Source organism: Trachinotus anak, unplaced genomic scaffold (genome assembly GCF_046630095.1).
Source record: "Trachinotus anak isolate AG129_WGS33_773 ecotype Australia unplaced genomic scaffold, CSIRO_AGI_Tana_v1 ptg000016l, whole genome shotgun sequence".
NCBI lineage: Eukaryota > Metazoa > Chordata > Actinopteri > Carangiformes > Carangidae > Trachinotus > Trachinotus anak.
The window spans coordinates 717,119-742,997 of NW_027273867.1; the positions used below are offsets into that span (position 1 = coordinate 717,119).

The following is a 25,879-nucleotide window of genomic DNA, read 5'->3' on the forward strand; positions in this document are numbered from 1 at the left end:
ATCAGGCCTTAAACTGTCCTCTTTGATAAAGCTTATAGTTAGGGCTGGCTCAGGTATGTCCTGAACCATCCCTTAGTTATGCTGCTATAGAGCTAGACTGCTGGGGGATTCCCATGATGCACTGGGCTCTCTCTCTCTCTCTCTCTCTCTCGACTACTTTATGCCATTAACTTGTTTTTTTTTCTCTCCCCCATAGTTTGTGCTTCTCCTCTCTCTCCCTCTCTTTGTCCTAATTCTGCAGGTATCTCTGCCTCTGGAGCAGCAGGATCCACCACTACTCACCATTGCTATTAACCACTGTTATCTGTCATTATTATTGATAACACCATTACCTATACAGCTGTTCCTGGTCTCTCTCTCTCTCTCTCTTTTCTCCTCTCACCTCCCCCCACCCCCCCCCAACCCCCCGTTTCTCCTCCTAAACCCAACCGGTCGAGGCAGACAGCTGCCCACCCTGAGCCCGGTTCTGTTGGAGGTTTCTCCCTGTTAAAAGGGAGTTTTTCCTCCCACCTGTCGCCGAGCGCTTGCTCTTTGTGGGAACTGTTGGTTTTTCTCTATATCAAAGTAAGGTCTCAACCTTACGCTGTAAGGTGAATTGAAAAATTGAATTGTATGATATGATAACAGTATTTAGTATCTATATATTCAAATAAGTTTGGAATTGTTTCTCTTTGTTTATGTGTCAGGTTTAATCATCCCAGAACATTATTAAAATACAAAGAGAGAAGACACAGAGTTAGAGCTCTTTTTACTCACGAGGAGAACGGACAGAGATGCACTCAGTTACACTCTCCAAACCGCTCTGAGTACATCTTGCCAGCTCCTCTTTTTTATTTCCTTAGGGTGGTCCCTAGTTACATGAGAGATGCAGCCTCTAAAGGATGGGGAAAACACAGGCACAGGCTGCACTCCTTATCTAAAAACCGTTATGAGAATGCTTTCTATTCTAGCAGGTGTGTTCAAGGTCTAAGACCGTGCTATTCTATCAGTTGCATAGTTTCTCAGTACATCCCTCTGCTCTAATTAAAGGAGTTTCATGTTTATCTCTTCAGTGTGGTTTCACTCTGTGCCCCGTCCTTGACTCTGCATGGGAGTCCCCCTGGTGAATCTGAAAGACAGCTTGCACAACATTCTACATAGTCACACACACACAGGCATATGTATAACTCTTAAACAGTGTAAGCAAATGTAAGATAACTTTTATGTATAATAATTCCAACATTATGATTTTGTGAGGAGTATTAATTAAGACCACACTTCATCAGACAATAAGGAGGAGTGGCTACAGATGGCTCTGGTTGATCTCAATTGTGTATTTAAATGAATTTTCAATGTATGGCAGTGTTGTGATGGTGCATGATGCTGGTCACTTGTGTTCAGTGTCAGTGTAGTGAGATGGAGTACAGTGTGTGTGTACCGTTGCGAGCCAGGATGACAGCAATGTACTGCTGGCTGAAGGTGCTGACAGTCAGCAGCATGGCCGGGCTGTGGGAAGTGATGAAGCTGAAGGCCATGTCCTCTCTTGCCCTGCTGCTGCTCTCTCTGGAAACACTGGAGGCCTGGGAGCTTGTGTTCTGCATCACTGAGAAGGGCTCCTGGAAGGTGAAGGTGACTGAGGACTCTGTGTCGAAGGACACTGAAACCTCTGCACACAAGCACAGACACGTTTATGTAGCAGGACATTCATCTGAGGTTGACACAACTCAGTATGACTCACACTGAAAGTAGACTTTTGCCCAGTCATGAAGGAAAGGTCAAATTCTAAAAATCTAATTATATTTTCAAATTGCTTAAATTTGACAGACCAAATTCAAATGCAAAAATGCAAGTTAATAATTCAGATTCAAAATCTGGACTAAGAATAAGCAGTCGATCTCAAATGGAACCAACATCCAGCCAATCAAGTTACGCTCCATTGGTCATGTGATGCACAACAGAGATGCAGAGAGCCAATTTTATTTGTGTATGATTGTTTTGTCTGTGTTAATGATTTCTCTTTTCAACAAAGATGTGGGGACAAAAAAGAGACACCAAGGGTGAAAGTGGCTCGAAGGATACCTAACTGTTAGGATTCATGAATATTCCGACTAAATTTAATGTAAATTACATTATTACATTATATTATATTACATTATAAATTTACTTGTCATGGAACAAAGTGATGACAAAATTTGAAACTGGGATTAAAGATCAACAGGACAACTAAATTTAGGCCTGTGCATCATTTAAAAAGCTTCAATACTAGTGCCAATACAAGTTTCATGTAAACATGCTTCTCTACAAAAAGAAAAATGTTTGATGCTGATGAAAAAAAAATGGGAGAACCTTCAAAATTCTAATCTAAATCAAAAACTATCTGAGATTAATTTGATGCTGTACTTGAATGTTTTTGAATGTTTGGTTGGTACAAATGTATTGTGGTATCCAGAAAATCATGTTATCGGTGTTGACTATTCAATTCTTAGTATTTGGCAAAATCATATCCTTTAAAATTCAAGGTAATCTGGTCAGTACTTGTCCTCATATCTTGGACGGATCAACAGTCAATGAACCCCCAGAACCACTTGTACCAGAGACAGACCGGTTCATCTTCTGCTTATTTCCAGCTCTGTATTTCCACTCTGGTAGCTTTGCACGATTCACAGTTCAAAATATCTCTAACTGCCTGATATTCAGCCTCTGAATGAAACAAGCATTAGCTTGAACCTCCTTAAACATCTGGAAGCCAACTGAGGTCCAGTGGACCCAGAACTTCAACTAGTAACTACACCTTCAACAAGTCAGTGTTCATACATGTTTGAGCTTGAATCTGATCCTGAAAATGAGAGTGGACAGCACAAACATCTGCAGCACCAACAATCACAGCTGGACGTCTCTGTTCGGTCAATGTTACACTCATTACCTGCTTATTGTGTGGCAGATCAATTTAGTCTCTCTGTCTCAATCCATATAAAATGTATGTATGCCCCTGTTAATATGTGTCTGCTGACAGGAAATACCAAAGCTAACTTTGCTAGTAAAATGTTATTTTGCTGTTTAACAAACCTGCACCATTGGTATTTGTATACAAAGGGAATTTATGTTGGCACTGAAAAAAACTGTCTTCTCAACATGACGACAGGCTGAAATTAACCAAACTCACTCTAACTAGCTTTGTTGTTAGGTAGGGTGTGCCAAACGAGCTGGTAGGCAGGTGTTATTCTATATGTGTTACATAGTGACGTAGATAAGTTACAGAGAAAAGCATAGACACAAACGAGGCGTTTCACAGTTTTCTGTGGGAGAGAAAAAGCACACATGATGAAAGAGAAGAAACAGCATAATATGCGCACTTTAAGTTTCACATTCACTGCCATAGGTTGCGTGAAGATTAAGCCTGAAGCCTTTCTGTATGATAGTTCTTTTTCATTTCTTTTTTCTTTTCAAGTCTCTAGTTGGTTAATCAAATGATAGTAAAACAATGAAAGAGAATGGGACCACTAAGTCTCAGTCAGTAACATCAAGTTCTCTGGTTGTAGTATGTAGTAAGTAATATTCTAGAAGTAATATGTATGAAAACAGACACCAAAGAATTCAGTTTTAAACGGCTTTGATCCCTCTATCACTGTCACAACACAATTAAATAATCTGATAATAACACAACTCTCAAAACTCTACAACAGTTTTTATGTTTATTTTTTATGTTGAACTAACAAAAAGGATACTTAACATTGTTAATACACATTAACAATGCGTATTAACAATAATGATTCATCTTCACAAATCCAAATATTTTATGTTTAACTTGGAACTGGTACAAAATGGAACTGGCTACAGGAACCACACCCTTGTCATGTTTTTGTCACACTCCCCATCATGGACCACTTTGCTTTAGCAAGATGTTTTTCGTCACCCTCTTTATTTAAATTATAGTACAGCTCTGATGACAAGTTGTTGGCAGCTTATTCATATTTTCCTGATTGTTTCAAGGCCCCTAATGACTGTTGACTGTACAGCTGAAGTTGGTTTGTTTTCATGCTGATTCCTAAGAGCCAGACTTGAAGCTCTACTGATATTTTTGTGAATGAAATGAGAAAAGTTACGACTGAGGTACTAGTTGTCTATAAGGGGACTGGGCCAGGTTTAGCTAAAATCCAAACTGATCTACCAACACATAGGAAGTTCTCTTTGTTAATGTAACTTGGACCAGGGGTGCTGTTTGCCTCTCTCCTTTTTTTTTAGTGCAGAGTACATGATTTCCATTTAACTTTTGCTTTAGAAAGTCGGAGAAAAATAACTCATTATATTTGGTTCTTTGATTTAGTAGCACCTGTTTGCCCTGTTCCCCCTTTTAATTACCCTTAATCATCGATTGTATCCTTATCCATCCCCTTACTACTAAATACATTTGCAAAACGAATCACATCTGGTTTATGTTGCTTCCATGAGCTAGCTTGTAACAGATATATCCAAATGTTAGTCGTTTGCATCATCAAACTGCTATTTGGGTTCATATGTTCAGAAATGGCCCACTAAACTGTTTGTATCTTGTCCTACTCTGAGAGCAGTGACCTCCATGAGTGGAGGGGCTGAAGCACAAGAGACTCCTTTTACCTGATTACATCTTTAGTACCATTGATTAAAAGTAAGATTTGAGAGTGAATTGGGTCCTTACTGTACCATCACTTGAATAATGTATGTTTTTCTATGGACTGAACTTTGAGTCTGAGACAAAATCATGACATTTATTTTGTTTTCAGAAAACTTTTGTCAATCAATTTCAAAGCTGATAGGGATGTTCTGTTAGTTAGTCAGTTGATGTGCAGGTCTGGGCTAGGGAGTGAAGACAAAGTGTTGCTGCCTTTTGGGGCTGTGAAGTGATGAGGCAAGCGGTGGAGATGCAGTAGATAAAAGTGGAAGCAGTTAAAAAAACAGATGAAGGGTGGAGAATATGACAAATAGAACTAGAATTACTGCCTCATGACTGTATCCCTCTGCCACAGACTAGTTTCAGATCACATCCCTGTTTATCCAAAGTCATATCAAATATTAACCATTTGTGTTAAATTAGGTCATAATTGCTGTGTGAAGTCTTGAGTAATGGCTAAAAAGTGTTTTGTGAGATCATACTGATCTTGACCTTTGACCACCAAAGCGTAATAAGTTCATCCTTGATTCCAAGATAATGTTTGTACGAAGTTTGAGGAAGTTCTGTCAAGGCATTACTGAGATATCCATGAGAGTGAGACAGATGGACGGACAGCCCGAAAACAATCCGGCTCTGGCTGTCGCCTGCATGGAGGCATAAAAATGCAGTACACTGAAAGGGGGGAAAAAAGTGGAGAGAAAAAAGGAAACTGGTGACATTCATGGCAGCAGTGATAAAGCAACATCTGAGATCAAATCTAAAACTGAAATGATCCAGATTATAGTTAGGGTTAGGGATAGTACTGTGCAGTACATGGATATGACAGGATTGAGATAGGAGGAAGCTCAGTCAAGTCAAGAAGCAGCATGTGTGGATTGATATGAGTAATAATTTTATTAAGGCTAATTGCAAATGGTAAAGACTTTCAACAATTTATAGCCAATAGACAAGAAAAAGATGTTATACGTATCCAAGAGTTCTGGCTAAAGCCTAACTGGGACTTTGTATTATATGGAAGTTAGGTAGGAAGGATGAGGAGGTGGAGGGTGGGTTACTATGGTAAGACAGGGAATTCCCTACAGAGCAGTAGGCATAGGGAGTGAACAGGGATATGAGGTGCTAAGAGTGGGTGGTAAGAGGAAGAAGTAAGTAGTCGTAACCCGAAGAAATAGAGGCAAAGGATAGAAATAATGTTTGGTGTGGGGATTTTAATGGGTTGCTTGGTGGAAAAAATCTTAGTGTGTATTATAAATGATGGAAATAAAACATGGATGTATACTAACAGGGGAAAGGAATCTCTGCTCATCTCACACTGGTCTCCAATAATATGTGTGACAAGCATGTGTGTCAAGAAAGAACCATAGAGAGCGGCCATTAACCATGTGTCTTCTGTAAAGATAACATTTCTCCATCACTGGCTACAGGAGGCTGGGGAGGGTTTTATGCTGTGGTTTATGGTCATTTCTATCGGCTTTGTATCATATTCTACAAGCTTTTTACTCCACAAATTCTACAGTCAGTCAGTCAGCAGGTTGTTTCAGAGTCATTAAGTTCTGTAAATGTGGAAAAATACATTGACATAAAAAAATGCACTTTTGGTGGAGTGGAGTTATCCTGAGGTAGCAGTAACTAATAAGGAAAAGGCTAAGAGCTGGTAAATACTTTTGTTACTGTACAAAGTTCCAATAATTTATCTGAAGATGGAAGAAAGGGGAGAGAGAAAACCAGATCTGAACACCTGGGGGCACTAAAGAGAAAGTGCAGCACAGAGGATGAACAAAATATTTTATTCAGCATGGGAGACCAGAGGGAGGCTCTGACTAAAACTGCACCAGGGAAAGACAAAATATGCTGAAACAATGAAGGGAGGGGTGGAGAAAGTTGTCAATGTTATTTAATAAAGTGTGGGAAGAAGGAAAAGTCCCTCAGAGCTGGAAGGAAGCAGTAATTATTCTAGTCAGGAAAACTTGGAAGGATGTCAGTAACCCAAAAAAGGGCTGTTGTCTTGACATCACATGTTTGTAGATGGAACAGATGGTCACTACGAGGCTGATGTGGTTCTTGGAGAAACAATGTAGGGCAAGAGACCAGAGTGGGTTTAGGTGAGGATGTACCTCAGGGTTGTATCTGGAGGATGAACTCAGAAAAGCTCAAGTAAACGAAGGAGCTTTTAAAGGGAATGGGACTCTGGTTCATTTCATGTTACGCCCAAAACACTCCCATGATTAATTAAGAGACTAAGTTCAAGCCTTTTGAATCATGCACATGTGCACAGTGACTGTTTTTTCAACCATTAACATAGTGAAAGTGATAAGGACATATGCCACACACTTCAGACCATGTGCTTTGGATTGTTAAAACAGAACCCTGAGAGTTTGTTGGTGAATCTGCTTGTGAACGACTGGAAAATTTGAGGGGCATGGAGACGGTCAACCAAAACACAGTTAAAGGCTGAGAGAGGGAGAGAAAAGGTTTAGTCCAACTCTATAATCCCTTTGTGGGTGCAGGGAACTCTGGTGGTAGATCTGAGGCTAAACCCACACAAATAGGTCTAAAACGATCTCCGTCCATACTATCACATCTGAAAATACATACATACATGATCATTGACATACAGTACAGGCCAAAAGTTTGGACACACCTTCTCATTCAATGCATTTCCTTTATTTTCATGACTATTTACATTGTAGATTCTCACTGAAGGCATCAAAACTATGAATGAACACATGTGGAATTATGTACTTAACAAAAAAAGTGTGAAATAACGGAAAACATGTCTTATTCTAGTTTCTTCAAAGTAGCCACCCTTTGCTCTGATTACTGCTTTGCACACTCTTGGCATTCTCTTGATGAGCTTCAAGAGGTAGTCACCTGAAATGGTTTTCCAACAGTCTTGAAGGAGCTCCCAGAGATGCTTAGCACTTGTTGGCCCTTTTGCCTTCACTCTGCGGTCCAGCTCACCCCAAACCATCTCGACTGGGTTCAGGTCCGGTGACTGTGGAGGCCAGGTCATCTGGCGCAGCACTCCATCACTCTCCTTCTTGGTCAAATAGCCCTTACACAGCCTGGAGGTGTGTTTGGGGTCATTGTCCTGTTGAAAAATATATGATGGTCCAACTAAACGCAAACCGGATGGGATGGCATGTTGCTGCAGGATGCTGTGGTAGCCATGCTGGTTCAGTATGCCTTCAATTTTGAATAAATCCCCAACAGTGTCACCAGCAAAGCACCCCCACACCATCACACCTCCTCCTCCATGCTTCACGGTGGGAACCAGGCATGTGGAATCCATCCGTTCACCTTTTCTGTGTCGCACAAAGACACGGCGGTTGGAACCAAAGATCTCAAATTTGGACTCATCAGACCAAAGCACAGATTTCCACTGGTCTAATGTCCATTCCTTGTGTTTCTTGGCCCAAACAAATCTCTTTTGCTTGTTGCCTCTCCTTAGCAGTGGTTTCCTAGCAGCTATTTGACCATGAAGGTCTGATTCACACAGTCTCCTCTTAACAGTTGTTCTAGAGATGTGTCTGCTGCTAGAACTCTGTGTGGCATTCATCTGGTCTCTAATCTGAGCTGCTGTTAACTTGCGATTTCTGAGGCTGGTGACTTGGATGAACTTATCCTCAGCAGCAGAGGTGACTCTTGGTCTTCCTTTCCTGGGGCGGTCCTCATGTGAGCCAGTTTCGTTGTCGCGCTTGATGGTCTTTGCGACTGCACTTGGGGACACATTCAAAGTTTTCGCAATTTTCCGGACTGACTGACCTTCATTTCTTGAAGTAATGATGGCCACTCGTTTCTCTTTACTTAGCTCATTGGTTCTTGTCATAATATGAATTCTAACAGTTGTCCAATAGGGCTGTGTATCAACCGGACTTCTGCACAACACAACTAATGGTCCAAACCCCATTAATAAGGCAAGAAATTTCACTAATTAACCCTGACAAGGCACACCTGTGAAGTGAAAACCATTTCAGGTGACTACCTCTTGAAGCTCATTGAGAGAACACCAAGGGTTTGCAGCACTATCAAAAAAGCAAAGGGTGGCTACTTTGAGGAATCTAAAATATAAGACCTATTTAAGAGTTAAGAGTTATTTCACATTTTTTTGTTAAGTACATAATTCCATATGTGTTCATTCATAGTTTTGATGCCTTCAGTGAGAATCTACAATGTAAATAGTCATGAAAATAAAGAAAACTCATTGAATGAGAAGGTGTGTCCAAACTTTTGGCCTGTACTGTACACTCAGCATGTGGTATCGAATGAAAAATCTCCATCCGTCCAACTGTTGGGTGGATTCTCATGAAGTTCACTACAGATGTTCATGCTCAGCTCAGGATGCATTGATCCTGACTTCTCCTCTAGAAGCAACTGAATGCAGAGCTCTGCTGTACAGTACAGACCCACAGAGCAGCTGGCACAGCTGTACACATCTGTCATTGATGATGATTCACAAACTCACATAAACCTGAATTCGCATTATTCAAATAAAACTAAATCTAGAACAACATCCTTTACCAAGCACATACAGTGGTTCCAGTTTGTATGTTTTCACTGTCGCTCCACTCCACAGCAGAACACGAACACGAGGCTACCGTCACTTCAGCAACACTCACAACTGCATCATTGAAGGACCTTCACAGCCTGGCAGCCATTCAGAGATCCATGTGACCATGGAGGTGGAGCTGGAGGCAGCTGAACCTCTGAGGCTTTCCAACACAAACAACATGGAGAATTCATTGCTCACTTTCTTTACTCTTCATTCATGTTCAGGCTTCACTGGCTTCTCGCCATCTGAACTCACACTGTAGGTATTCTGCTGTTACACATTTTATATGTGGTCAAGCTCATTCTTCAACACTAGTGTTGTGGCTTTTATTTGAAGATGAATATATTTATTTGTGCTGTATAATCACCATGAATTGAGCAGTGCATCTAACCATCACCCACCTTCCTTGCAGGTGGGTCCTCCGTACGCTGACTGCGAGCAGTTGCAGGTGTAGCCGCTGCTCTTCTCCACACACCTCCCTCTGTTGTGGCAGAGGCTGCTGGAGCTGCTGCAGTAACCCGGACACCCAGGGCTCACCCCTGGAGCCATCTTTGCCCTCTCCTCCAGGTCATAGATCACACCATTGACAGTCAGAGTCCTGATGCAGCCCAGAAAGCCTCTCTGCTGGGACGCTGTGGCCCCTGGGATGAAGACAACGTTGAAGCACTGTTCACTGGACGACACAGCTACAACCAGCTACAACCACCTATACATCTACATATACACTATTTTAGGTTAACACCTTTTATAAATTTAACTTATGTGACTCTTCACATTCAGTTTGTTTACATGCACCTGAGTAAGTGGATTACTCATAGATACCAAACTACACATGTAATCAGAGAAAGTTCACATGTACTATAGAAACCTATATCTGAAAATCAGTGTACAAATGCAGCAGATCAGTAACGAGATTTCTGTACTATCAACTGTATTGTTGACAAACTTGCAGTGATGTGATGAGACAGGACATAATTCTTAAACCTCTGGTCTGGTTCTCTGGTCAGAAGCTGTCGTACCTACAAACAGCTGGTTGTTGGGTTGTAAACGGTGTTTGTCCATCAGCTGGAGCATCTAGGAAGCGAAGAGGAAGCTAGTCAACCTGCAGTGATGCCTCCTTCACATAATGCCACTGCCTGTCATTCAGAGGGAGGTGGGACTTCACAGCTAGGACCCCCGGACCGTTCCCCATGTCAAAGGAGAAAGTCACCACTGAGGGAGCTGGGATGTCACACACACAGACAAACACACACACCTTGGTAAGACTGACTCATACTGCTGCTGGGCAGCTTCCTGACCCTGAGTGGATTTAGGCTTAGCTTACAGAAAAAGTCAGAACTCCTTCTCAGATATAAAACTTTAAAGGTCTAAATCTATGAAGGGGGTTTGGTCTCAGTACTGTGCAAAAATTGCATTACACCTGCAGAGTGGATTGTTTGTCTCCCTCTGGCTGTGAGGGTAACTACACAACAGAACGAGGAAAAGCCACACTGATGGATATCTGTTTGCCTTTCATTTTCGGACTGTGATCCTTTGTCTGAACAGTTTCTTTTTCATCTGCAGCATCAGAAACTTGATTCCTGCTGTTGTATCTATTCCATCAGTGGGTGCTCCCCTCTGCAGCTTCAGCTCTGTGCATTAACTCATTTAGCAACGGCTTGAATGTAGCAAACATTCATCTACATGTAAAAGAGAGAATTATAGTGCACTGATATAGCTCACATATTATGATATGAGGCTCACACACATGCACACATTTTCAAGTTGATTATGATGTATGATGAGGAAACTGTGCAGGAAACTGTGATTACAGGTTACATGATTTTTTGCCTTTGTGCAAACTGTTGGTTCATATCCCGTGTCCTATAAATGAGACCCTGGACTGCTGCTCTGCACAGGAATCAGTCACATCATTACACAGAGAGTAAAATAAATCTTTACAATATTTGATTTCTTACTTCTACAGCCAATATATTCTTTAAGACGTTTTCTACTGTACATAGGCATTAAAGAAATGACACTCATTGTCATCAGGATCATGTCCATCATGTTGTACATGGCCGACAGCTTTCATGAGAAATTAAGTTTCAGCAGCTGCAGCATTTCCATCTAAGACATGTGGTACTGATAACTGTGAACATGTCCTCCTCTGTCCTGTTTCCTATCAGTCTTATTCTGCTGATCATTCACTCACAGCTGAGCTCCACTCGAATGAAGTCTTTATGGCCCAGGTTCTCCAGAAAGACTCCTGAAGGAGCACTGGTCTTAAAGTAGAAGGAGATGTCGCAGGTGAGCTCGGCTTGCAGGGTGGGAAAGAGGAGGGAGGAGGACTCCTGGTAGAAAGACACTGTGTTCCACATGAACTCTGGAAGAAGATGAAAGGAAAGTGGGGGAGCTGCTTCCTGCTGAGAGGCTGACAGGAAGGTCAGGTTCAGTGAGGCATTAAGGAGTACCAAGCATTTCACAAAACCATATCACAATAACTCCGAGTTAAGGTGAGGAGTCAGACACCAGTGCATCTTGACTCTTTATATGGTGCTAAGATGGTATTTGAGTGTGTTTTGTCTCAATCAACATCAACGCTGAGATTCAAAGTCTCCCTCTGCACACAGGAGCCCAAAGTGTACAAATTTTATATTTACTGGGAGTATAACAGTCACAACCTTAGCTGATCTGCTTCATCAGCACCATGTGTGTTTTCACTAGAGGAGGCAGCATGAGCCAATCCTGACTGGTGCAAAGAAACACACAATATCATCTTTATCCACCTGAACATTTTAAACCACAGAGAGGAACAGAGACAATAACCAACTCAGCTCTCAGTCTGGCAGAAAACAGTGTTCATGTAGGACCTTGTGCTCAGAATAAGAAAATTGTTTTCAGGGCCTTTAAAACAAGTGTTTCCAGTAACAATGGACTTGTTACTAAAAGTGAGTCTGCATCTTGAAGCAAGAAAACAAATTATCACAACTTCCACTCCCGTCATCCTGTCATGTGAAAGCAGCGGCAGGAACCAGACATCCTTCAAGCTAAATCTATGTCTAAGTGAGACAATCTTATATTCAGACTTGTTTTGAGTGTAGATTGGATTATCTGGTGGTGACTATTCAAGGCTATATGACTTAATTCAACTAAATGTAACTGGCCTTGTATTAATAATAAGTTTCATCTTGTTGGTGTTACAGAGCTCCAATGTGATTTCAGAAGTTTTATTACAATAACGTGTTTTTAGTCATTTGGCTGCATGATGCAGTTTTTCTTTTCAACCTGTCAAGTTCCAGTTGAACAAAGTTCTTCAGACGGTTTAATCCCACACAGCACAATACAAACCTATAGTGTCAGAATAATCAGTAGACCTGACACCCTCCTTATGTGACTTTGAGGTAACTCAATATTTTCACAATGTTTCACACACCGCCATGCTAGTGGACCTGGAGCTGGACAAGCTGAAGCTTCGACCTGATGAAGGCCTGAGAAAAAAAAGTTCTTGAGATTAATTCTCTGGGGAAAATGAATTTTGGAAAATTTCATTAAGGACAATAAAATATAAAAGACTATGACTTAAAACTGAAAGTGTGATGGCCTCCTAACATCTACTGTATTGGGCCCCAGTGCAGTGCACTGGCTGCACTGTCGGTAGTTGCACCATTGAGAAGATCCTTCTAAGTGTGTGTTTGTACAGCCTCCTGCAGCACAGCCCATCTCTTAAAACTACAGTCAATCACAGATGTAACAGAATGCACAGTTAGAAGCAGTTGTGTCACTCGGCTGGAAACTGTTCTAACATGAATCTATTTTCATGTGACCTGGAAAATTCATGTCACAATAAAAAACAATTCATTCAGTTACTAAAAACAACAGGTCATACAATTTAATATGTTTGTTAATGTAGCCTGATTATGACACCAAAGGCTTTTACACATGTTGTTTTATAGTGCACATTTCATACAAAGACTCAAAGTGTTTGAAGATAGAAAGCAAAAAATAGGCAAAGATCATACACCACAAAGACATATAAGAAGGTAACATACTATGAAAAGGGCATGAGATAGGAAGGTGTTATGATTATTAAATACAATGAGTTGAAAATAAACATTTTCACCAAAGTGACTGCAGACATCATGGACTGATCTAGAATTCTTTCTTATATTTACTGAGCAGACCCTCTTAGATATTATAATCGACCTGCAGTTTGGTCTGAAGCTACCTGCGCTCACATTTGCTGCAGGTTGTTTTCAGTGTTTCCATATTCCCCCAACGTGCCTTGTTTTACTAGAAATGAACTTGAGGGTGAAATGTCACACTGAAGTTAGAATGAATCACCAATGAATTTCTGGTTGCCATGGCGCCGCGGATGGCTGCCTCGGTGTTTCGGTGCGCACTCTTTTGCCTTATTTTCTTTGTAAATTCAGTTTTCTGCCTTGGTTTCCGGAGCTCTTTCACCAGAGAAGAGCTCATTAACATCAGAAAAACAACTCCAGAGGATTTTTTCCACCTTTCTCGACTCACCTGTGGAATTATTGGACATTTTGGTCAGAGGTCACTGACCGTTACTCTCGCAGTGAAACGCCGGAGGAGAGGAAAACGTGCCGGTGCGCTTACGCGTCTCCGCCGGCGCGGACTTCGCACACTGCTCCCAGGTATCTTTCTCTCCAAGGTGCGTTCACTGCCCAACAAGCTGGATGAACTTCAGCTACTGGTGCAGAAGAGCAGAGACTTTTCTTCATCTTCCGTTCTGTGCTTCACGGAGACGTGGCTGTGTGGATCGATTCCGGACTCTGCGCTGGAGCTGGCCGGCTTCCAGCTCTTCAGAGCGGATCGCGACACAGAGCTGTCCGGCAAAACCAAAGGTGGAGGAATCTGCTTTTATGCTAACAGTGGCTGGTGCAAAGACGTGACAGTGATCCTGCAGCACTGTTCTCCTGACATGGAGACTTTCATCATAAACTGCAGGCCCTTCTACTCCCCCCGTGAGTTCACCTCAATCATCCTGGTCAGTGTTTACATCCCACCACAGGCCAACGTGCAGGAGGCACAGCGGGCGCTCGCCGACCAGATACTGTGTGTGGAGCGGACCAACCCGGACTCCTTAGTTATTGTCCTTGGTGACTTTAACAAACGTAACCTCAACCACGAACTGCCCAAATACAGACAGTTTGTTAATTGCCCGACCAGAGAGGGGAACACTCTGGACCACTGTTACACCACAATCAGTGGTGCTTATCACGCTGTCCCCCGGGCTGCACTGGGCCACTCTGACCATGTCATGGTCCACCTGATTCCCACATACAGGCAGAAACTAAAACTGTGTAAACCTGTTGTTTACAAGAACCTCCAAGAACCTCCAATTACACCAATCACCAAAACAAATTCCTTGTATGTGGAAACATACTTGGCAATAAAACTGATTCTGATTCTGATTCTGATGTGTCACACAGAGACAAGGACAGCAAATTAAAATCAGGATGTGACCAGGTACACCTGACAGAGTCAGTGTATCTGCACAGATGGAGCATGTTCTATTTTAAACCAGCTGCATGTTTGGTCCAGAGATCTGAAATCCTAACATCCAGAACAAACATCAAGTTACACTGACCCCTTTCCAGAGAAGTAGATGTATGACCCTGACTCTGAGAAGGTCCGACAGTGAATGAGCTAGAAGTTGACAACATGTCAGTCAACTGGTCTGTCATGTTGTCAGTGTGAAGGTTTCTGTCTGCACTGACGATAATAAGAAAAACAGAAAAGCACCAAACTTTAAGTAAAAATCAGTTGGAATATTTCAACTTGTTTCTAATAAATTGAACTTTCCTCTAACATCATCTTTCTTTTTTCTTTTTATCTTGTCCTGTTTCCAGACAGAAACTCTTGAACGCTGTTAATAACTACTAGACAAAGGTTCAACTACTTTCACTTTCTTTTAAACATTTGGAATTTTGTTTAGCTTATTTTCCTAAATTCGTACTGTTGTACCTTATATTATACTTTTATTTTTTATAATAAAGTTTCATAGCTGACTGTAAATATGATGTGAATCATATTCATCCATCAGTATCCTCCTCTTCTTCTGGCCCTATTATGAGTGTGGTGTCATGTTTTCTGTTTTACAGTGAAACAATAAAGAACTGGTGATTCACAGTTGTGACACGTTGCTCCAGAGTAGCCGGTCCCAGAGCAGTTGCAGGAGAAGGAGCTGCAGGACTGCCAACACCGACCTCCATGTTCACATGGGTTAGGAAGACACCTGCAGCAGAAGACAGTGTTTTTTATAATAAACTTGACCTGTTAATCTTCATAGAAGACTTGGCTTGATATTCAATAATATCAAATATCACGATATTTGCTGCCTTTGTGATATTTTTCATAATATTAAGACAGAAATATCAGTTTAATCAGGCTGCTCCACTGCTGAGCCTGACCCTCATTTCACTGCAAATAAAATGTTGAACTGCTGTTTAGTGACAGTGTCACTTGTACCTCAAAAAAACACAATTATACAATTATAAGTTATAAAAACCACCTGAAACATAACATACATTAATACAATTTTTATATTCTAACAATATGGCATATAACATAATATAAAGTAATATAACATTTCCTTAAATTATTTTTGATGAGTTACTGATTATTATACATATATAATGTAAGATAATACTGCTAATAACTATTATCAAATAATACACACACATTATTGATGGTGCAGCAGGCTGATAACAAAGAGAAAGCAAATGTTTGACTGAAATATTCGGAACAATGATTCTTAATGGTGCAGGTAGAAATGTTCTGTCAGGTTTTAAGGGAGATGGTTTCTCACTTTATGTGATTCATTGGTGAAAAAAAAAAACGCAGTCATGAGAAAACAGTTCAGAGTAAGAATCCAAATAATTGTGCACACACCATCACATTAATTTGAACTGACTAATTTTAACAACAGTGGAAATGTGAACAATAGTGGAAACAATTCAGATTACAATAACACCAGACACAACACAGCAACACAGATAAAATAAGAACATCACATTTCCTGAAGAAAATGTGTGTGACTGCTGCAGCTTCTGACTGATGTGTAAACATGTTATCACGGTCAAAGCAATGAACATGAACATATAAGAAAAATATTGGTTAAAAGCGTTAGTCAAGTAAACTGGTCATCATTAACTGGTCACAGGGTGGCACTATTGCAACAACTTTTAACTGTGTGTGGCGTTTCCCCCAGGAACCAGCTGTCTGTCAAATTTGATCTCTTTGAGACATTAGTGATTTTATACACTCCTTATTGCAAAAATGAATAACTCATTGACATAACAGCTGTAAACAACCTGTCTTGCCTAAAATTAGAACCATGTTTCTACCTATCACTATTTGAGCAATATGTGTTATTTGTTGCATGAAACTCTGCAGTCTTATTCATGGTCTGATTCTGAAGACCCGAGCCAGATTTGGTTTTAATTGGATGAAGCATTTAAAAGTTACAGCAAGCTGAATTGATTTGACCACACCCAAAAAAGTTTGTCAAGCCAATCATGGAAAAACGATATTTGATATCTCAAATGGGCTGCAGTCAGGGTTGTCAAAATATGATACGTACTAAGTTTGGTGACATTTGGGTGAGAGATGTAGGAGAGGGAATCATCCACTTCAGAGACCCCAGGAATTCTTTTCTACACCTCTCCATTGTTGGACATCAGCCAACACATTTTGCAATATTTGTTGAGTCATTTCTCACTTCATTGGTGTCACTGCCAGGTTAGGAAGGTAGGTGAGTAACTGAAGTTTGGAGAAGCTGTGTCACTGATGTAGCTTTGATAGATTTTGAGATATTTATCATGTTTCACCATGTTTTGCTCATCCCTAAAAAATCAATATAAAATCAACTGTTACAGAAAAAGAACCACAGCACATACTTCCTAAACATACTGAGTACTGTAAAACTTCAATTTACTGACCTAATGTGGCCACACATTTTGTCAAATAAACGCAGGTCTCAATTAGATGACTGGTTCTAACTGAAACTTCCCGGTTCTTTGATGTATTGTCATGAGAGTGAAAATAGGCTAGCGGTATTTTGATATGGGTCTCTCTCTCTTTCTCTCTCTGTGCATGTGCTGTCTGTCGGAGCTAATTCAAATGAATGCTTCGTAATATGTTATTTGATAGCCTAGTAATATTTATACAAGTAATATTTACTTACTGATTTAATTAACCAATTTGCTGTGCATGAGTTTTGTGTGAAAGGAATTAAAAGCCTGTCCCATGTAGATTCCAGCCTGTTCCAAATACAGGCTTCCTGAATTCAGGGACCAAAGCAAATAAAAGCCTGGGCTATTCATTGAAATTTTACGGTATTTTAGCTTTGACACCATGTTTCTAGCTGCACTAGTGTAGGACTGATGGTGTGTCAAAAAAACGTACAGAGGAGAAGAGAATGGTGGAGAAGGATTTCAAAAGATTGTTGCGTTGGCAGAAATCACACAATAATGACACTGACTGTTCCCATCGCCCCAGTTCATGCCGATCAGCATTCAGACACACCTACTCCCACTGTGCCACATGATGTCCAGGCTCTCACACACACATTTCACACACCACACAGACACACAGATTCATTAGCATCCAGCTGAGTTTTAACCCCCTGCAGGTTTTAGCTGGACCTGTTCTAAACCACAGCAAAGCTAATCAGATCCTGAGTCACAGAACAACCACCTTGGAAATAGAAAGCAGTAGTTGTTTGTGTTGTTCTGCATTCACAAACCACTGAAGGCAATTTGATGAGACCAAAGGATGAACAGAGATATGAGTTAAGACTGAGAAATGAAAGAGGAAATCCTGCTGAAACATAAAAGGTCACAAAAACCACTGAGGTGAAGTAATGCTGTAAAAACACCTTTTATGAGAATTTGTCACTTTCAGTGATGGATGTTTCCTGCACACTTCTTTGCTTTTTCATGTCTATGTCATCTTTGAGACTAACTGTAGTTCTATCATATTAATGTCTTAACTTGAGAATAGCAACCGTATAAAAACACCCTGGGTTTATAGTCTCATCTGTAATTCACCCAGTCACAATTGATTCATAGTTGATTTTATGGTTTTACCTGGCAAAGACCTGATGACCCTTTTCTGACACAAGGCAGGAATTATTAGTCTGTTTACATTTATTTACATACAGAATGTTTATGAAGTTAAAGGATTCTGCTGAGGGAAATGATGGAATCAGATCTAACCTGATAAATTATTCAGTCATTGATTGTCTTTTCTCCAGGTGTTGTGCCACATGATCTCAAATTTGCTAAAGTTATACAAATACAAATCAGATGACCATGATACTTTCACAACTTATCGATGCCATGCTCTATGTTACCTTGTTTTTTAAAAGTTTTAAAAATCTCATTTATGCTCTCAAAGCATTTGGTTCAGAACAAAATCCTGTACAAACATCAATATGGTTTTCAAAAAAGATTTTGATTGGCACTGATACAGCTTGATTTCTATTGCCTGGATGAAATGAAGTGCACTCGGCATCTTTTTAGATTGATCCAAATCATTTGATACTGCTAACCACAACATTCTTATTTCCAACCTTAAATATGGACTGCAGGATGTTGCACTCAAATGGCTTGGTCATTGTTTAGACTGGGGTTGGCAACCCAGGACTCCAGAGCCGCATGTGGCTCTTTCATCACTCCACTGCGGCTCCCTGTGGCTTTGGAAAATAAATAATGAGTATTTAATTTAAATTCATTTTATTTTAGTTCATTAGTTTTTTTAATGTAATTCTAAATTTAAAGATTATGGTGATTTTGTAACATTAAAATAAAACGTGTTTAATTTTTTGTTGCTCAAAATATGCGACACAACCGCCGATGTGTGACACCCGCCGGCATGCGATTTATTGAGCTTTTCGACCTCTGGTAATTTTGTTTTCTGTGTAGCAGTTAATTGATTTCATAAATGCAACACACTATAGTTTTTTTTATACATAGCATAAAGGTAAAAACAATATATGCAGTGTTATCTTCATTTTAGATGTCAGAAGGGTTTTGTGGCTCCAGGTGTTTTCTTTTCTGTGGGAAATGGGTCCAAATGGCTCTTTGAGTGTTAAAGGTTGCCGACCCCTGGTTTAGACAATAGAGAACAATTTGTATCCAGAAATGGTCACACTTCAAATAGATAAAAATTGCCTTGTGGATTATCCCAAGTCGTGGTATTATTCTGATTTACATCAATGACTTGATCTTGGTTTGCAAAGAAAAAGGTTAAAGGTTACAGATTATGATGAGGTAATAAAACAAACAGTTTCCTGTGTAAAACTGGCAAGCTTTTATGACAATAAATTATAGATACTTATCAGGTAAACAAAGCTGTTTTATTCATTTGTACAAATGACAGATGCTGTTATTTTTCCTGCAAAGACAGCCTTGATGTTTGGATAGTAAATTGCAATATGTGTTCAAACAAAAACAAAGCCTTTTAAGCCCACTGTCAAACTTAAATGCTATTTCTTTTCATCTCATCCATGCACTTGAACTGAGAAACATTTGACTGTATTGATGTGGGGGAAATGGAACAACCACCAAGGCACTAGGAGAAAAAGTCATAAGTCTTGATTTAAAATGTATATATATCTATATTTACTGGCTCAAGAGCTCCCTCACTTTGAGATTGTAGTTATATGCCACTGGCGGCTTTGAGACATTGCCAGTTCATGAGAGATCTGCCTGAGATAAGTTGCAGAGTGCAGCACGGTGTGCAAATATTGTGTCATTATGTACAGTACGTATGTATGAACTTATGCACTGTAATTTGTAGGAATGTTCATGATAAGAATTATGAGTGGGTCACTATGCTTTTAAGTACTGAAATGTTCAAATAATAGCATTGCACTCTAAGCTAGCTAGTTAGCCTCTATTCTAAAATAACTTGCTGTTCCTAGTGTGCTGTGTGAGAGCCACCTATAGCGAGTCAACTGTACACTGACAGATCAGTAAATATTCTGTTCCTGTCCAGATAAGAAACTGTGGCACACAAGGATAAGCAAGCCCTCGGTTCCTCATTCTCCACACACACAGTGGAGAGTCAAGGGGCTGTGCAGCTGAGCGCAGTTACACCAAAACTGGCAAAGAAAACTCTGCAGTTTGAGCAACATTAACTAGCTAACAGCAAAGAAGGTGTTGTCTCCATTGTTTGCGTTAAAAGCTCTGTAAATAGGATATACTATCCTCAATTAAAGCCAGTAAAAAACAGCCAGTAAAGTTCACTTTATTGAAGTTACTCACCAATTGCAGTGTGGATAAGTAGCTAACCTGTGTTTACTTGTGCTACTATAGAGCCAACTGTACAACTGCAAAGGGTAAAGACAGGAAGATTTGATTTTCTGCTGATTACCAAACTGTCTCTCTCAGCAGATGGAGAGGTGAGGTGAGTCAGTGTATTATTCCCAGGAGCAAGATTAAAACCAGATCGAACACAATAAAATGTGTTTGATCTAGGCAAATCTTAATTTAAACTGTATGATATCATCATATTAGCCTAGTATTTCTGTATAGTACATTCAGTATGTTGTTCCTCCTAAATGCTACAATTTTTTTCTTGAATCACACTAAAACTGAAAACACATCTTTGTTGTCAAAGACACTGAACTAGTGCGGGATGATGTGGCGTCACATGTGTGCTAAGACTTGCACTGATGTGTCAACATAGTGAGGCACCTTGTGAATGCAATATCTCAGTAATGCCTTGAGGGAATTTCTTCAAATTTGGCACAAATATCCACTTGGATTCAAGGATGACCTGATTAGATTTTGGTGGTCAAAGGTCAAAGTTCAAGGTCACAGTGATCTCACGATATATCAGAACCGCACACAGGGAATCTCATTACATCTGGCACAAACATTCACTTGGGCTGCAGTTGAAAAGTCTAAATAATCCTGTTTCCTGACCACTTTTCCTTGACCTCGATTGAAAATATCATGAGGCCAAGGAATGATGTGAAGAAGAATTCATGAGGACTTAGGAAAAGACAACTGTGGTGTAGACAGAATCCAACTGCACGAACACCAGGCTTTTTTTTTTTTTTTTTTTACTTAATGTAAAAAAAAACTTTACTTTTTATTTATTTACATGGACGATAAATCCTCCTTTCCTAACCACAAACACAAAGCAAACAGGATTGAAATGTTAAAATAAAATAATATGAAAGGAATATACAAGTGGAATAAGTTGAGCCATTAAAATAATGATTAAATAAAAATAAGGCAAGAGGCAGCAAGAGGCCAGAATAAATGATATTCAGACATAAGTATACTGTGCCGAGTTTCCTGGCACGGGCGCTTTTGACTTTTTTATAGCCTGTATCTGTTAAGTAGAGAAAATGGGAGCAGATTTTGGTGAAACGACATTTATGTATGTAGTATTTTGTTTTGATGATGATGTTAACTAGAAATTCAATATGCTTGTTCTTCAAGATGCTCCTAACTAGACAGATTTGAAAGTGAAGAAATCTATATTTATGGATTTGGAGGTCAGACAAAGATTAACATCAGTTTTGGATTGTACCACAAACATAAAACAGAGCTCTGATGTTTCTACATTTATGTGGGTCTGCCAAGGAAAAACTACAGTGGTGCATCGCTTTAAATGTTGCTACAGCAAGGAATTGTGGGATGACATTTTCACCTTTCCTTTCATAATTGAACAGCTCTTGTCATGGCTCCTGCTCAGATAGTTCAGGTCACTTCATCTATCTAGGAACCTTACTAAGAAAAAAAGACTTTTCAACTTCAGCCTTGAACTCAAGGATGAACTGATTACAATTTGGTGGTCAGAGGTCAAAGGTCAATGTCACTGTGACCTCACAAAACATGCTTTGGCCATAACTCACAAATCCATACACTATTTATGACACAACTCACATCTTATATCGAAATGATCTATGAAAGGTCTATCTGGCCATTATTCAACACTGTAAATTAGGAAGGGAAGAGTGTGACCATATATTTTGCAACTTGGCTGGTTTGCAGAGAAAACAACCATGAGGTGGTAATTCTAGTTTGGTTTACAGACACTCGTTATTGGTGATTGAGGATATCAGACAGCATCTGCAGTCAAGTCCTCTCTCACCAGCCTTGTTTACATCACAGTTTTGTGCAAAATAGAGGCAATATCTTAGAAAAGTCGACAAAACACAGTTGTCAGAGTTCTGTGTTTCCAACTGTTGGGATGATGCATCCAGCATATTAGCAGTATTTAATCAAAGGTGACGAGGGTGTAAAAGCCCTTATGTCTGGCAGCAGCCACGTATCAGGGATTTTTGGGAGATCATAGTCTTTTTTGATGTCATGTGACCACTCAAGTAATATGACAAGTGTTTCCATTTCACTTTTGTGAAATGTTGCTTTGGTGAAAGCTCAATGGAAACTGCTACTGTTCAGTCCCTCTTTCTCTTCTCTTTTTCCCTTTCACGGCAGTTCACATGCGGAAAACATTTATTTCCAAGCTACACTGTGATTTAGTTCTGTTACACTGTTCTTGATGCTATTTTAATTCAGGATATGAGGTTATGCTCATGAGTTCAGTAAAGACCATCATTAAGGATTTAAATATGGTTAGCAGTACCTCGTTAGTTGTGTAATACAAATTTTTGAAGACCTGATAAACTACAGCAATTTACTTTTATTAAATTAGTATTCTCTTAGTTTATGTTTTTAATTTGTGGGATTTATAGGAATTAAATTCAAAAGTAGCAGATTGTATTACTCTTTGTGAATAAGCAGTACCATGCCTGCATGTACTGTAAAATTACAGTAAAACCTAGTTATCCTACTGTCATATACTGTAAATGTAGGGATATACTGTGAAAATAAATTACAGTACATGTACTGTGAAATTCTTCACAGTCCAGTTTAAAAGGAACCCCTGAAGACTTGTAGGCCCTGATAAGCCACAATTTTTCTCTTGTACTAAAATATGTTGTTAGAAACACATAAAATATTGCCATTGCTTTAAAAATCTATAATATTTAGTACATATTTTGACCTACGTAGGACGCCATGTTTTCCGCGTGCAATGCACTCTGGGGGCGATGACGTACAGTGGTTGGCACTTGGTAGAATAGCTTTTGACGCCTGTGTTTGTTTACAGGTGCAAAGTCAAAGTAATTGTAAAGTAAAATTCCACATTGTGCTGCTTTTGGATGCAAATGGCAACAAGTGGAGTGATGTGAGTTTACACTGCTTTCCTACTGACAAGAAGAGGAGAAAGGAGTGGGAAGATGCCTGTGGACGGACACAAAGATCTGCGGCTGTGTTCCCAACATTTTTACATTACAATGAGGCTACCTATTGGTGACCTGGTTCCGATTGGGTAGAGCAGCACTCTCCCGGTCGTGGAGGCTGACGAGGGCAGCCCATAAGACGTCTCGGTTGAGGCAAACTGCTGTGATGCACGGGATATCTGCAAAAATGATCAAAGTCGTGCGTTTCACTGTATATCCTAATTATCTATAAAGCACACAACAGCTCTGGATGCTAATAATCTCCAAAATTATTGATATTGGAATAAGTTTGATCACACAATACTTACCGTGAACATCTGCTAACAAAAATTGGAGCTCTTGACAACAAACACTCTCCCTCTCGGTTACCATGGAGACGCAGTTGCCGCACATACACCACCGATTTTGTCCCACTCTCGCCTCATCCCGTCTTTCTTGCTCTTCATTTTGTGAAACATTGTCAGTGTTGTCCTCCTCATTAATGTTTCGCTCAGGTTCAAATTGGAAAGGCTGAACAGATGCCATGTTTATGTCGCTGAACAGTCACAACAGGGTCCCGAAGCCGGCCAGTGCAACCATATGACGTCACTACCCGGAGTGCATTGCGACGTTAATCAGTATCAGAATCAGAATCAGTTTTATTGCCAAGTATGTTTTCACATACGAGGAATTTTTTCTGGTGATTGGTGCAATTGAGGATCAGGGGGATCAGCAACAGTGGGGCTCTCTAGCCTTGTTGATGAGGCTAATAGCAGATGGGAAGAAGCTATTTTTGTGGCGAGAGGTTTTGATCCTGAAGGACCGCAGCCTCCTGCCAGAGGGGAGTGTCTCAAAGAGTTTGTGTCCAGGGTGGGAGGAGTCAGCTACAATCTTCCCTGCACGCCTCAGAGTCCTTGAGGCGTACAGGTCCTAACAACAATGGCGACCTGCGAGTTAAACTATTTTTACAAATTTTATAAAAACGAAGACATCAAGAAGGTTTTTTATATCACTTTATTATAACTGATACTAACATTTATCTTTTAAGAACTACAAGTCTTCATAGCCGGGGTTCCTTTTAACAATGGAGTATACTGTAAAAAAATTTAGAGAAGGTGTCTTAGTAACATGTTGTTCCATCACCTCACCAGCTGCTCCACCACAAGGAGCTACCCTTGTGGTGGAGCAGCTGGTGAGGTGAGCTACCCCATCGGTCCATATCTCCCACAGGTGTTCAACTGGGCTGAGATCTGGAGACTGTGAAGGACCCAGCATATGATTCACATCATTGTCATCCTCATCAATGACCTCTTTAGTCAAATTATCAGTCTTTGGACCCTGCTGTACATTTGTTCCATCAGCTCAGGATTCTTAGTCCTTGAAGATTGAGAAGTACGAGGGGATGAAAAAACTGCTGGAACAGCTGTGGAAGGTGAAGTCCAAAGTGGTTCTAGTGATGATAGAAGCATCAGGGGTTATCCACATTAGAGGTCAAAACTTTTGTTATTTACATTTACATAACTGAATGTCTCAGAGTTTCTAAAATTAAAGCACAGTTGGAGATTTGAAAAACAAGGTCCTTCTTGTTGAACTGCTCAGCTTGTTTTTCTGAAAACTTAAGATCCAGATGCTCAGGAGATTTTTACTAGGAGCTGAATTATCCACAGAGGTCTCTTCATCTCCAAAACAGAGCCGGTGATTAAATCCAGTAGTAACAATGAATAAAGCAGTCTCATATTAAAAAGCAGTGTTTCTCTAATAGAGGAGATCTCAGAGAGGCTGGGAGCCAAGTGTTTCAGGTTTAGACACAGTTTGCCCTGACCAGATTCTTTTATCAAAGGTTTAGATGTGAAGCAGCAGATTGGGGAAGGAGATACTTGCAGAGTACGCTTTGTTCTTAATTGTGCATGCATTTCTGGGAGGATCACACAAATGACAGGAGACTTCTAAACAGAGGATGATTATTATAACAATCAGCTTAAGTCTGAAGCTTAGTTACCAACTTAATCTAAGTGCCACTGTGCTCTTTTTACTAAAACCTGGTTAAATACAGAAATGTAATTTTAGATGCTTTTAAAGCCTTTTTCATAGCACCCAAAGAGTGTAATGGAAACTTAAATGTAGTCTAACACATTGATTCATTATGAAAATACCATCACAGTGACCATGACCTTTGACCTTTGACCACCAAAATCTAATCAGTTCATCTTTGAGTCCAAGTGGACATTTGTGCCAAAAAAAAAGAAAAAGAAAAAGGAACCAAAGGGAATCAAAACTCTCTGGATGCAGGATTAAACTTATTAAAATTATAGTTTAAAGGTAAATATGTAACTAGTTAGCTGTGTGTAAATAATGAAATGTATAAACAGTGTAAATATATTTTTAGTAAATTAACTCAAATATAGAATAAGAATTCACATCTAAACCTTATAAAAACATTTAATTT

The 25,879-nt window shown here is 39.9% G+C and overlaps 2 protein-coding genes and 1 long non-coding RNA gene across 4 annotated transcripts; 1 reads left to right on the plus strand and 2 right to left on the minus strand.

Moving 5' to 3' along the window:
- Window positions 1-736: 736 nt before the first annotated feature.
- Window positions 737-11,505, minus strand: LOC139634422 (contactin-associated protein-like 5). 2 transcript variants are annotated; one of them, XM_071500868.1, is made up of 4 exons: window positions 11,374-11,505; window positions 10,199-10,400; window positions 9,581-9,820; window positions 737-1,645 (listed from the first exon to the last, which is right to left on the minus strand). In XM_071500868.1, the coding sequence occupies exons 2-4, from the start codon at window positions 10,251-10,253 to the stop codon at window positions 1,383-1,385; spliced, it is 558 nt and encodes a 185-aa protein (XP_071356969.1). In that variant the 5' UTR covers window positions 10,254-10,400; window positions 11,374-11,505; the 3' UTR covers window positions 737-1,382. The 2 variants fall into 2 exon arrangements, with proteins under 2 accessions (XP_071356969.1, XP_071356970.1); XM_071500869.1 differs by having other exon boundaries at window positions 10,199-10,253; window positions 11,374-11,503.
- Window positions 11,506-11,540: 35 nt separating this feature from the next.
- On the plus strand, window positions 11,541-15,427 carry LOC139634421 (uncharacterized). The gene is made up of 2 exons (XM_071500867.1): window positions 11,541-14,299; window positions 15,290-15,427. Exons 1-2 carry the CDS (start codon window positions 13,522-13,524, stop codon window positions 15,298-15,300), a joined length of 789 nt encoding a protein of 262 aa, XP_071356968.1. The 5' UTR covers window positions 11,541-13,521; the 3' UTR covers window positions 15,301-15,427.
- LOC139634423 (uncharacterized) lies at window positions 14,353-24,195 on the minus strand. Its single transcript, XR_011693961.1, has 3 exons — window positions 23,763-24,195; window positions 23,519-23,633; window positions 14,353-15,423 (listed from the first exon to the last, which is right to left on the minus strand). It is a non-coding gene; the product is annotated as an uncharacterized lncRNA (long non-coding RNA).
- Window positions 24,196-25,879: the final 1,684 nt, after the last annotated feature.